Below are 13,685 nucleotides of genomic sequence, written 5' to 3' on the forward strand. Positions count from 1 at the left end.
ATTTTATCTTTAACTTTCTCAGAAGGTTACTACTAATCCCATTCTTCAGAAAAGGAAAATGAATCAGGAAGGAATAGTGGGTTGCCCTCAGATCATACTACCAGGCAGTTGCCGAGACCCCAGATCATATAATCGGGAAGTTGCTAAATCAACCTTGAGACTCAGCCTTGGGTCTTCTGAGTCCAAACTTTATATTGTCTCACTCCAAAACAGGCCTTTTAACAAGCAATTTTTTTTTTTTTGGTAGAACCCGGTGAAAATGTCCTTTTCTAAAGACCCTCATTTACCCATTTTGAGAATCATGAATATACCATGAATATAGTTGATCCTGTGTGTAGGTCTGGAAGCCAGGTCTATGTTTACCATACCCAGGGGTTTCGGTTAAGACATGGAATTTTGTTTTGTAAAACCTGCTGGGTTGCCATTTGTTTTATCATTTGATTAGGATTCCTCAGGCACAGATTGGTATTAAAAGGCTGTTAGCTCTGCTAACTCCAGAGGACGCAGCTAATGAAATGTCCCCAAAGTTAAGCACTTTCCAAAACCACAGTGTCATATAGAACATCTCTCAATTAATCATGATGAAAGTATTTCCTTTATCTAAATGAAATCTGTAATTTGGGACAAAGATTAAAGATCCTTGGAGGGATGAAGGGAAAGTTGCTGTGGGAATTCTAGAAACTAAAAACTAAAGATAAGTCTACTCTACTCAATATTCATGAAGTCAGATTGGCGATGCGAGTGGAGATTACAATCTTTTATTTTCTAATGACTTGGCTTGTAGCAGCCCTTCCATATCAGTTTTACACAGATCCCCACTCAGCTTTAAAGGGAATTACTGCAAATTGCATAGTTGTTTTTTTTTTTTTTTAAAAAAAAAAAGAGAGTGTAGCATATCCAATCTGATTTTCTGCCATCTTTGACTACTTTTTAATTTTCTATCTAAGGATTTCTAAGGTGTATGATTAGAGATGCAAAAATGACAAGAGATATGATACAGCGTGCATAGTAAGTTAAGATAGATGCTGATAAGTGAACTCTTTTTGCGTTCAGTCTTACATACTTTGAAAAGGCAGTTTAAAGAGAACAGCTATGAATATTGTTTTGATTCTACTTCCTTGAAAGAGAAATCAAGTTTCTTTAGCAAAGTTGTTTATAAATAAACGTTACAAATTTTAACTCTCACCCAGTTTATTATGCAGAGTACAATCCTCACCTCCTACACTGTTGTGTAGAATTTATGAGAAAATGAATGTAAGTTCTGTGAAGACTTATTTATTTCTTTATGTGATAAATGTGGCAAACAAATATTTGAAGTGGGGGAAGGTGCAGGAACTCTGAGACATTTCATTTATGCTTATACAGGTCCCCCAGAAAGCGTGCTGAGTTCTTTCTCAAATGAAGTCAATGGATAGAATCAGAATAGACTATCTGTTACTTAAAATGTTTTCTTGCTTCTCTTTTTTAGGCCAGTCCTGCTCCTATAATTGTCAACACAGATACTTTGGACACAATTCCTTATGTAAGTAACGTTTTTGTTAAGTCTTTCTTTAAAAACTATGGTAGAACTTAATGACGTAAATTTAAAATTTCAATAATCTTAATGAAATGATACGTAGAATTGGTTTTGTGAATTTCCTTTATTTAATTTCCGAAACCTTGGTTTAGTCTTGCAAATATTTCCCTCTTTCAGGCACGTTTTATAAAGCACAAAGGCCCATAATGACAAAAAAAAAAAGGACAATTCTGTACAAGTAGTGTTAATTTGCAAGGTGGTTCACTAGAAAGACATTGAGCTGGTAAGAGCACAGAGGGACAAACTTTTCTGGATTTCTTACTGCAGGAACACTCAAGTTAATTTTTGTGACAGAGCCTAGAACATAAAGTAAGTGATCAATAAATATTTTGATGGATTTTATTGGGCTTCTAATAAGAACTGGAACAAATGCTTTGTAAGGAGAGTCTACCTTTAGATAATAAAGTGTACGGTTTGATAAAAGCAAGGAGCTTGAGATGATAGGATCAGGCAGATCAATGAAGCCCAGGATTCTGTGTCTGCAACACTCTCACTCTGATGGATCTTTAGGATAGAACCTGGCTGGCCAGGGAAGATTAGAGATGGCAATAGGCCACAGTGTGCGTGAGTGGGGGACAGCATGGAAGTCCTGCAAGGTTTTATGAGGGGACCTAGCTGGTGAGTGCAGGACAGTGATCAAAGAGGACGGGACAGCCACAGATCCACGCAGGACAGGAGTATGAAACAGAGAAGAAGGGCTCCAGGGATGATGCCCAAGAATAAATTCCTGGCTTTTAATTGAGTAAAGCATGTAATACTTGGCACAAAGTAAGCACTTGGTAAGTAAAGCATTAGTTATTTTCGGTCTTGGACCCCAGCCTCCAATGCCTGCAAGAACCAAGCAAATCATGGCCACAAAAGGAGCAGGTGGAGTGGGGACTCAGGAGAATAGAAAGCACGTGGCTGCCTTAAGGGGGAGGCTGCTGCTTGGAGTCCAGTGTGGCCAGATCATCCAGGTTTTCAAGAGAAATTAGCTATTTGAATTTTTATGTACATGTCTGCGATTTCTAAATACAGGTAACTAATTTTTAAAAGTTCAAACACTGTGTACTCCAAACAAAGCGTGTCTAGGCATAGGCCACCTTTTGAGAAATGACTACCTCAAAGGAACTGAGGTCCTAGGCAGGCTCTGCAAGCTGGCGCCCAGCTCAGCCACTGGGGAGCCACAGGGGAGCCAGACGCAGGGACTGGAGTGCAAGGCTGGGACTTCTTGATTATCAGAACAAGTGACTGAAACTGGGACGCAGGGTCAGGACAAGAATAACAGCAAGCTTGACTTAATGCTGAGTCACTTAACTACTAACTAGGGCTTCTTAAATCATTCTGAACAAGGACAGTTTAGGGCCTGACTGGAACTGGGGCTAAGCTCACTGGTAGGAATCAAGTGGCCCTGGCTGTGGGCAGTGAAAGGCTCTCAGAAGGAAACACGAACTATATTAAAGGCCCCTGTGTCCACTCCTCTGCCTCTCCCTCTTCTGATCTCCTTTACTTACCAAACATTTATCCCGGGGTTACTGTACACCTGATACTGTTTTCAGCACTTCACAAATTTTAATTCATTTAATCCTCATAACAATTCTATGAGGTAGGACCTATAATCTATCTATTTTACAGATGGGAAAACTTATCATAAAAAGGTTAAGTAACTTGCTCAATGACTCACAGTATGGGCAGAGCCAAAGTGAATCCATGTGGCTTGGCTCTAGGGTCTGAATTCTTAACTTCTATCATTATGTTCCTTCCTTACAGCCCTTGTTTTCTGTCTCTCAGCTTAGGAACACAGTTTATTTACTTACTTCTTTGCTACTTGTAGATTTAGATGGTTGACTACTTGTCACAGAGGCTTTAATGCCACTGACAATGCAGGTGAGTAGTGCCTTGAAGATGTAGACATGGGGCACAGGCTTGATTTCATAGAAAGGACTACTTCCTTTTGGTGGACATATATCATGTCAAAGTCTCCCATTAGAGTTCTCATGGCTTAATGGCCAGATGCCTCCATATGGGATGAATTTATCAATAGGATCTAAGAATCTTATATAGATATCAAATATGCTCAATTAATATTCCAAGTAATTAGCTAGTAAAATCAGCCACATAAAACAAATTAATCAAATTGCTCCCAGTCTCCTAATGTTAGCTTTGCATCTGACAATGAGTTATTCAAAGGTTTTTTTTTTTAAATTTTCATTGAATCTTCAACTTTCTCTACTTACTGCAGCCCACCCTGTGCTTTTTTAATAGTTAGGATCTTTAGAGAGGTTTGCTGAGCAGCTCAGTATAATAAAAATGTACCAGTTCTCATCCCAGTGTGTTCCTTGAGCAATTCACTTAATCTTTCTGTACCTAAATTAATCTATAAGACAGGAAATATAATATATACCTCAGAGATTTTGTGTGTGAAACCACGCTTTGTTAACTTCTGGCTTGACAGTGGCTTATGAATTTATCATGTGTCTAATGAGTGCTTATGAAATGACACATGCTAACCCTAAGAGCATGGTAAACAGGAATATCTCCCCCCACATAGAAGAAACATGAGTACATTGTGTATTGAAAATGGCAGCTTAGCCCACAGCCATTTACGTGGTATGCTTTGGTTCTTGGCCTAGTCCCGACTCCCCACTTTGTCCCTGACTCACTAGGTAACCTTGAGCAAATCACTGTTCCTTTCACAGTCTATTTTCTCATTCCCCAGTGTTCTATACTTTGTTTTCCTCTTTTCTTTCTCATGTTCTAGTTGTTCACATAATTTCAGCTCTATTTAATGAAAAAACGATTTCAGAGTTCCCCAGGGCATTTTAATCATGTTGCATAAGAACATTTGCCTTTTAACATTCTTAAAAAATATTACCCAAATGACAAATTTTACGTATATATTAAAGTCTTCATAAAAAATAATTTCATTACAAATAAACGTATTAATTTTTCTGATTAGCAAATTTGATTTTACGTATAAATGATTCCTGTGGAAATGGTTCCTTGGCACACATGCAAATGGCAATTGAATAGCTAAGGAAATTTCTAGGGCCAAAGGGAATTTTTATGTAAGTGCCTAATAAAAGTGCAGAAGATATTTAAAGAGATATCTTTTTTTAGGAAGATAAGTTAGGATACATTAGAGCTCACCATTAATAAAGGGGGTCACTGAGGTTCTTATGTGTCAATACCTCAAATAAGCTCAGGTTGGATGATGTCATGATATTTTAGGGTTGAGTAGGACCTTACATGTGGCATAACCCAGCCTCTCAAGCAAAGCAGGAATCCCTATGTGAAAATTAAAGTCACTCAAGGAGAAACAAAGAGAGAGAGAAAGAAAGAGAAAAAAAAAATGCCCATTTCCACGTTCTAGTTTCTATTTTTTTCCTCAATCTTTTTGTTATTCCACATTATATGTTGAATACCATTTTATGCCAGATATTAAAAATACTCTGTTCTTAGAGATCTTACAGTAGCTAGATTTGTTAGTAAGTTGTTAAGTCCAGCTCCCTGAAACTTGACTCCGTCAAATAACCGCATGTTGCCCTCTGGGTACTCTGCAGACAACTGACATGGGGCCCTCCTGTCCCTTCAGCAGACACTAAATAAGAGTTGGGTATCAAATGCCAAGGTAATAAATCCCGTTCTTCCTGATTTAGAAAAGAGATTCTAGAATGCTCTCCGCCCCCCCCCCCATTCCTCTAGCATTCATTTCACAGTTCGGTAACATTCTGTCCTATCTTCTGGAAATACACTGTAGAAAGTGGTATACCTGAGAATCATGGGTTTTGAGACTTGTTACATAACTTGGGTGTCAATTAATGCAAACTTCTTGTTTTACAGATACAGATATTCTAGCTTAACTAGTAAATGGTAGGACTCGGTGTACATGTGACCTTCAATTTTTGGTGTGTTACCAACAACCACAAAATTAGTGGCATATAACAATAAGCATTTATTTTTCTTTAACTGTTTTCCAGTTAGCTAGGCCAGATGCTTCAGGCTGCAGAATGTAGTAGTTCTACCTTACCTGAGAGTGGTATGTTCCAAGTTCTCCTGTGGATGCCTGAAACTGTAGATAATCCCAGACCCTGTACACATTCCATCTCTGTGAAGGACTAATGATACACGGTGGCTAAAATTTTAGCAGTTTTGCAGTTTGAGGTACAACCACAAAACTAGCCGGGGTTTCTTTTTCTTTTGAAACAATTTCAGGGATAAAAGATTTGTTCTCAGTGTGGATCTTAGCAACCTTAGCATATGATTTTTTTTCTTCCCTTATTAAGTCTAGAACTTTCACTTATGCATTTAAAGGAAGTACTCTGCAGTTTCTCTTTGGTATATTCAAATTGTCAGCATCACCTCATTGGGACAGTGGATCTGATAACCAAGAGAGCTACCAAGAGTGACTCATGGGCAGGATGTGCTGGACAAAGGGATGATTCATGTCCCTTATGGGACAGAGCTAGACAACAAGAGATTTCATCACACTACTCAGAATGGTATACAATTTAAATATTAGAAATTATTTCCAGAATTTTCTGTTTAATGTTTTCAGACCACATTTGACCACAGTTAACTGAAACTGTGAAACTGTAGATAAGGGTGACTGCTGTACTGGGTTGGCTGGGGGTCTCCACTGTATATGTTGCATCCTGGGGTCCAGGAGGTAGAATGGCAGCCATCTGCGTTTGTTATTCATATGGCAATGGCCAAAGCACAGGAACTCAAGCCCACAACATAAGCACAGTTAAAGCCTCTGCTCACATTATATCCACTAACACCCAATTGGCTAGAACAAGTCACATTGCCAAGCTCAAAGTGAAGGAAGGAGCGAATATTTACTAAACAGTAAATTGATTCCCACATCAAGACCTGAAATAAAATCTGCATATGCCCCTTTCTAACAAAAAAAAAAAAAAGAAGGAATCTTGCACTTTAAAAATATTAATAGGTCAGTGACGCTAGAGCATTAAAGTGTTAGAGAGACCTGGTTCCACTGGGAGAGGGAGTCAGTGTCTATATTTTTGTGTGTTCAAGGGAAAATATTGAGAAATATAAGAAACATCTAGCACGTACCGGCAGTATATTGACTACTTTCTTATGAGAAACCTTGTCAGAGGTAAAAATTATAGTGGAGACGGGGTCAGAAGTTCCAGGATTGCTGCTTAGAAAGCCTTCCAGGAAGGTGAGGGGGAGAGGAAAGCAGAAAAGGAAAGTAAAAGAAGATGACTTGTTCCCAAAGACTAGGAGAGGCTCCTCATTAGGTCTGGCTGCAAGAAGATAATGTATGTAAAAGTTATTTGGCGGTAATCATAACATCACTGTAATGTTATCAGTGATATTTTTACAGAGCGCTTTAAATGGGAAAGGCCATCGGATGCACAAACAACTATGATTCTAGGGAAGAGGACAAGAGAGTGATGTAAAGCGAAAAATGGCCTCAAGAAAGGCTGAGAGTGTGAGTGACAGTGCCAAGAGAAAGGGTGTTGTGGGTTTCGGGACAAAACAAAAAGATTGAATTAGCAGTGAGGTTCATTCAGAAGCCAGAGAATGGGCTTGAGTTTAAGAGATGTTTTTAAGTGACATTTAAGTGACACTTCGGATTGATTCCATTATCAGGAAGCTAAAGGTAGGAGTTCTGTGAGGAGGAAGTTTCCGTATTACAGAAGAGAGGTGAGCAAGTCCTGGGCTGTGGAGCTGGACAATTAGACATTAATTTCTTCGAATCACTATGTACAATAATAACAGATACTCGTTACTTATGCTACTATTTGCTTTTGGTTGGACAGTTTTTCAGAACTGCCGTGATGGGACAGAGAGCAAAAGTACGTTTGTTTTGTTTGCTTTCCTTTTTTTTTTTTTAAACCATTCTGGCAGTGATCAATAATCACTTTGGACTTTGGAGATTTTAGCATATTTATCCTTCAGCAAACACGTTTTCTTCTTTTTCTGGTTTTCCCGTGAACACTGTTAAAACTATATTATTGACATTTTTATCTGTTGGGAATATAATATTGTCCAGAAAATAAATAAAAATTTCACTGCCAGAAAACAGCTTACTTTGGGCTAAATGATGTTTATGAGGCAATAGGAATTTAGGAATAGAATCAAAGTTATCAATAATTGTCCCAGCATCAGACCTAGCCAATCCATTTCTCTACCGCCACCATCAGCAAATCCCCTGCTCTTGGCTGCTTGTTACTTTGCTCTGAAAGGCAAGACGTGGAGCAGAACAGCACTCCTCAGACAGTAATGTGCATGAGTTACCTGGTGATGGTGTTAAAATGCAGATTCTCATTCAGTAAGTCTGAGATGCGGCCCAAGAATCTGCGTTCCTAATAAATTGCCATGGGAGGCTGATGCCTCTCTTTTAGTAACAAGAGAGAAACTAACCTTTAATTTTGTGCACAACAGGGTTCTAAGTCCACTTCTGCCACTTAGGATTTTTGTGAGTTTTGGTTTAGTCCAATCACTTATCTAAACCTCTGCCATTAAATATAAAATAGGTATAATAATATTGCCTTGCAGAAGCTGGTAAAGGTACTTTTCCTAGTATAGAGAAGGTCCTTAATTCATCATAAGATTTGGAATACGGTGGGGGTAAACCTATGATGAACTAAAATATCCTATGACTTCCTCTTTCCCTGCTGATCCAAGAATGCAGAATTCATAGTGAGTTCCAGGTGGGGCCAGGAGCAGCTCTGCAGATCCCAGCCCTACCTACATCTCTATCTTTGCTGTAACCCATGGACCAGCAGTAGCATTATTACCTGGGACTTTGTGAGCAATAGCATCTAAGATCCCATCAAATGCCTACTAAATTAGAAACTGTATTTTAAAGAAGAACCCCTATGATTCATGCACATATTAAAAATTAAGAAGCACTGCTAAATAAGGTAGAACTTTCTTTGTTGGTTTGGATCCTGCTATTTTGTTCTTTCACCACACCTTTCAGCCTGCCCCTGGGACAGTGCATCTGTAGAAAAAAGGTTCAGTTTAATTCAACAAATTGAAAACTTAATGACCAACTACTATGTTGCACTTGTTTCTAGACCTCTGCTTTCCAAGAAAGTAGTTATAAGCCATACGTAGCTATTTTAAATTAATTAAAATAATACAAAATTATAAAATCAGTTTCTCAGTTGCACTAGTTACATTTCAAGTGCTCCATAGCCAGTAAAGCTATTGGGTACAGTATTCAACAGTGCAGATATGGAACATGTCTATCATTTCAGAAAGGCCCCTGGATAGAGCTGTTCTAGATAATGTATAAGAAAGAAAAATAAGGGATAAGGGAATCAATTCTATCAAGGGATTACTATAGTCTAGGTTCTTTATATATATTGCCTAGTTAATCATCAAAGTTATCCTCCTAACCTTTGGGAGTTAGATCCATTTCCTTCTCTTTAGAGTTGAGTATGTTCACATCTTCCAAACAGTGAATACTCCAGCATTTGTGGGGTATGTTCATAAATAGTCAACACACTCCAGCATTTGTGGGATACACTCATGTGGAAGACATGGCCCCTATTCTTATGGCCTTTGAAGGCTTAACTTTCAAGATCTCATATAAGACACACATGAGGAGGGCGGCACCTATGGCTCAAAGGAGTGGTGGGTTCAAACCCAGCCACGGCCAAAAAGGCACACATGAGGCGTGCAAGCAGTTACTAAAAGCTTTCTTAAAAGTTCAGTGATTAGGCTCAGCGCCTGTGGCTCAAGTGTCTAAGGCGCCAGCCACATACACCTAAGGTGGCAGGTTCGAGTCCAGCCCAGGCCTGCCAAACAACAATGATGGCTGCAACCAAAAAATAGCCGGGTGTTGTGGCAGGCGCCTGAGGTCCCAGCTACTTAGGAGGCTGAGGCAAGAGACTCGCTTGAGCCCAGGAGTTGGAGGTTGCTGTAAGCTGTGATGCCACGGCACTCTGCCCAGGGGGACAGCTTGAGGCTCTGTCTCAAAAAAAAAAAAAAAAAAAAAAAAAGTTCAGTGATTCACATTTTCTTACTGTAAAATTATGCAATTCCTATAATGAATTCCTAAAAATTCCTAGGATGAATTTTTAACAGGAAATTTTTTTAAAAATCAAGACCTGACCTACTTGCCCATTCACAAATCTACTCCAGTCCTTTCTGCTCTGCACAGGGAAGTTTGTTGTTTATTCATCTTGCAACTTCTCATCCACTAGGAAGCCCTTGCATAGGCATGGCATATTGGATATAAAGGGGGAGGCGATGGGAAAATAAAATAGTTGTCCAAATGAAGAATGTGATTGGTGGGTGGTAGTAGCAACGTAAGCCCCTTTCCCTGGGAGTGGTTCCTCTGAAGACACATGCCCGTGCGGCAGAGAAGCTACTATTGTTCCAAAGAGCTCAGTCTGGCAGAGCATGTTTAAGAATAAAGGGAAAATGATCCTGAAAAATATCTGTGGAGCTTCTCAAATGCATTGCTAGTGAAGGCGTAGTTTGTGACCTGGAAGCACGAGGTCTCACAGGACTGATTACTAGAATTGCGAGATCTTCATCTCTGTCCTGGAGCTATGGACTCAGAACCTCTGAGAGTGAGGCTGAGGAATCTGTATTTTTATAAGCACTTCAGATGATTCTTATGCACACTGAAGTCTGAGAGATACTGCTCTACAATTTACAAGACACTTTTACAAGCTAGTAGGGACCCTAAGCAGTTCTGGGTTAGGCAGAAAATACGGCATACAAGAATGACCAAATAAAACATCTAAAGTGCAATCATGGGACATTTAGCATTAATCTGAACCGGCATTTAATCCTGGTCGTTACTTTTAATCACTTGGGACGTTCATTCTCTCTCATAGTCTAGTGAAGAAAAGATATGTTAACCAAAAGGGATAATGCCTGGTGCGAAGCACACTGTGTTAAACAGACATTGAATTGTCTCTGCCTGGCTCTCTCCTACATATCCTAAAGGGTAGAGCTAAAATAAGCCTTCGAGGAAAAGGAGGTAGGGATAGTGCTTCTATTGAGTGCTTCTACTGCAGGCTGTTTCTTCCTTTCAGAGAAATTATCGTGCTGCACTGCAGCTATTTCCCTAATGGTTGATCTTTCCCCCGGTGTAAACTTCATGAGCACAGGGAACATATTGCTTTATCTTCCCCACCCTTGTACCTCAACAATCCAGCACATTTTTACTGACTGGCAGGAAGAAGAAAGGAAAAGAGTAATAGAGGGAGAGAGGGAGGGAGGCAGGAAGGAAGCAGAAACTGCAATAAGAGGATATGTTCTAAGAAACCACCCTAATCGAAGGATCAGAGAAAGGTAGAGTTTTATCTGACTCAGAAAGAATAAATAAGGCATTTCCAGGAAGAAGATAAAAGACAATGCCAAGAGGAAGAAACTGCATGTGCCAAGGTCAAAGTTCTGAAAGCTCATGTATCCTGAGTTCATGTAGCTGGAGCATGGAGCAGTACCACAATGTAGGTTATCAAGGTGGGCTGTCTCGTTATGAAGGCTTGTTTGCTTGATATGGGTTTGGACTTTATTTAGTAGGCATTACTAGTGGTACCATCTTCTCATATATTTAGGAAAATATAGCCATCTTTTTTCAACACTGTACCTGCTATGTTGTAGCAGCCTGAAATATATATAAAAAAAATAAAACCGAAGACACAAAAGTGATTATCTAGGAGCACAAGATCACAAGCTGTTCTTGAGATGTTCATGTATTTCCCTATCTCTATCACTTAGCTTTGTTCACCTGTCTCATTAGTCCAGAATGTCTTTTCCTCCTTTTCTGTCTTTTAGATTCTATTAAATTGCCACTGCCAACAGAAATCCCTCATCAATACCTCAAGGCAAAATTAATGTCTCCTTCCTCCTTGATTTCATAGAATGTCACTCACAAGAGGCTGATTGCTATAGTGAAAAGAAGATCGACTGGGGTCTTTAATTCTACCGTACTCTAGCTAGGTAACATAGGAAGTGAACTTCCCTGACCCTTCTCTGTCTTCTCCAAATAAAGATAGCATTACCCATCTTGCATCGTATATTATTTAGGATACAGGGTCAGTTACTGATAAAACAGACCAAAATAACAATCCTTTTCCAAGACAGGAATGTATTTCTGTCACATACGATAGTCCCTAGGTGAGTTGTCCAGAGTTGGAATGTCTTTTCTGTTCTATGGGGTCTTAAAAGGACCCAAGTACATTTTATGTCCTTGTTTAGCCCCACTTAAGTGTGTTCCTTGTACCTATCGTCCAAGAGGCCCGCCACCAGGGTAACATGCCAAGGAGGAGCACTGGCACAGGGGTGGGGGTGTGACGCCTTCTGATTTCAAGATTCTTCTTTTTTAAAATGCTAAGGAAGGTAATGAAAGCTTCATCTTTTTCTGCTGCACCCCTTTCAGTAAAAGGACTTATTTGTTAAACTTGGATTCAGTCCAAAGGTTATCCTTAATGGCCTAGAAGGGCACAAGTTCCCTACCCTATAAGCTGCAAAGGGAGATTAAGCCCTCTGATCTTTATTCTGGAATGTCCTGAGCCCAGGTGAAAATTAGGGATCCCTTTACTATGGAAGAAAATGATAATGAATACTAGAGGACAACCACTTCTCTCTTCCACACTGCTTGGTTAGTCGTATTGGTCAAAGTGGGGAGATTTTGCCCAAGGGGCTGCTAAAAATAATTCATGAAGTACTGGAAGGAAATAAGAGAACTGTTCTTATCACTTAGTTTCTCATCACTTCTAATTTCAACTTTTTATATATTCATAACATTATGTTATTATTGTTGTGCAAGTATACAATTATTACACAGACTAGCACATATGGGGCATGAATGCTCACAAATATTTCACCAACAGGAGCACCCAAACTTTTTAAAGGTCACCAGTTATAATCTTTAAGGATAGTATTTAGAAATTATTTGCCTCACAATAATGACCAAAAAATGATGACTTCTGTTACCATATTCTCCTTGTTTAGTACAAGTTCTATCACTTGATAGTGGCCAAACAGAATTGTGCTTTGCTCCCCTCTAAATTCTAGGGAGCCTCTGGCTCAGGTCCACATAAAGGTTTCAATAAAGTTTGTCAAGGTCACACTCAATTGTGTTGTTCACACTTAGCTGTTTAACTAGAGGGGGTATTGTTATTTGAAAAGCTAATTTACCAGGTAGAATGTATATGTTATAATTTGATCTACATCATCATATGGATTGAAACACATGGCCCCCGGCAAGTGGACTTACTGGCTGAGCTTGTAGTTGGACCTGCTCCTCTGTAGCTGCTCCTTTCAATGTATGAGCCTTACAATGCTTTTTCCTTTCTCAAATGTACTTTTGAAAGAAAATGTAGGCAAATGTAGGCAGTCATATATGATGAAAGAGAAGATCATGGTTGACTGGGTGAGAACAAATGAAACAAAGATAAAAGAAAAAGGACAACGAGGAAAAAGCAAGATCAGGAATGAAAATGAGAACAGAGTCATGAAAAGGGACAACTTAACACTTTTAAATTGTCTCCCCTCAATGATAAGCGTATGATATTTGGGTTGAGCTAAACACGCTTCTTAAAAAATAAAAAAGAGGAAGTAATAAAACATTTTCCTACAGCCTCGGGAACTTTATGTGATACTTAGGGTATTTTATACTCTTTTCTGTGCACTGTTAAATTTAGTTGGGCTTTTAAATGGACTTTTCTACCCTGATATGTTTTAGGGACAATTCTTAGGGGAATAGCTACTATAGCTACTTTTTGGAGGGAGCTCAAACAGATACCTTGTTTCAATGGTAATCTTTTCTAAGTGCTGTATATTGTAACCCTAAATTATTTTCGATTTCACTTAGAAATTCCAAATTTGTTTGAATATTTGAAGAACAGGATGAACTTTTGGTGAAAAAGCTTAGTCGTTGCTCACAACATCCTTATTGGAAATGCATTTTGATTATTGTGATCTCCAAGTGCCCCAATGATGCTTTGCCCAGAAGTGGGGGAACAGGAAACTAAAAGAATAGTAGCAGTCTAATGAGATTTCACATCAAGGAGAAGCAGTAATCAAATTACAAAGGCAGGTGGGACAGCCCGCTGAGAGGAACTAATAAACGATGCCATCTGAGTCAGTATCGCTTTAAAGACAATCTCAAAGAAATTTTTGTTTA

At 39.1% G+C, this 13,685-nt stretch overlaps 1 protein-coding gene across 4 annotated transcripts in view; it reads left to right on the forward strand.

Annotated features, from left to right (window-relative positions):
• The window catches only part of DLG2 (discs large MAGUK scaffold protein 2), a 2,018,366-nt gene that overhangs the window by 1,285,642 nt on the left and 719,039 nt on the right, over positions 1–13,685 (forward strand). For 3 of the 4 annotated variants that reach the window (XM_023511782.1, XM_023511784.1, XM_003780855.3), the window contains one exon: positions 1,469–1,522. The exons of the other annotated variant lie outside the window; for it this stretch is intronic. In XM_023511782.1, coding sequence (XP_023367550.1) covers positions 1,469–1,522 — 54 coding nt within the window. The remainder of the gene's footprint in view (positions 1–1,468; positions 1,523–13,685) is intronic. 4 annotated transcript variants of the gene reach the window in all.

Source organism: Otolemur garnettii, unplaced genomic scaffold (assembly GCF_000181295.1).
Source record: "Otolemur garnettii isolate 467f Iridium unplaced genomic scaffold, OtoGar3 scaffold00001, whole genome shotgun sequence".
Lineage (NCBI taxonomy): Eukaryota > Metazoa > Chordata > Mammalia > Primates > Galagidae > Otolemur > Otolemur garnettii.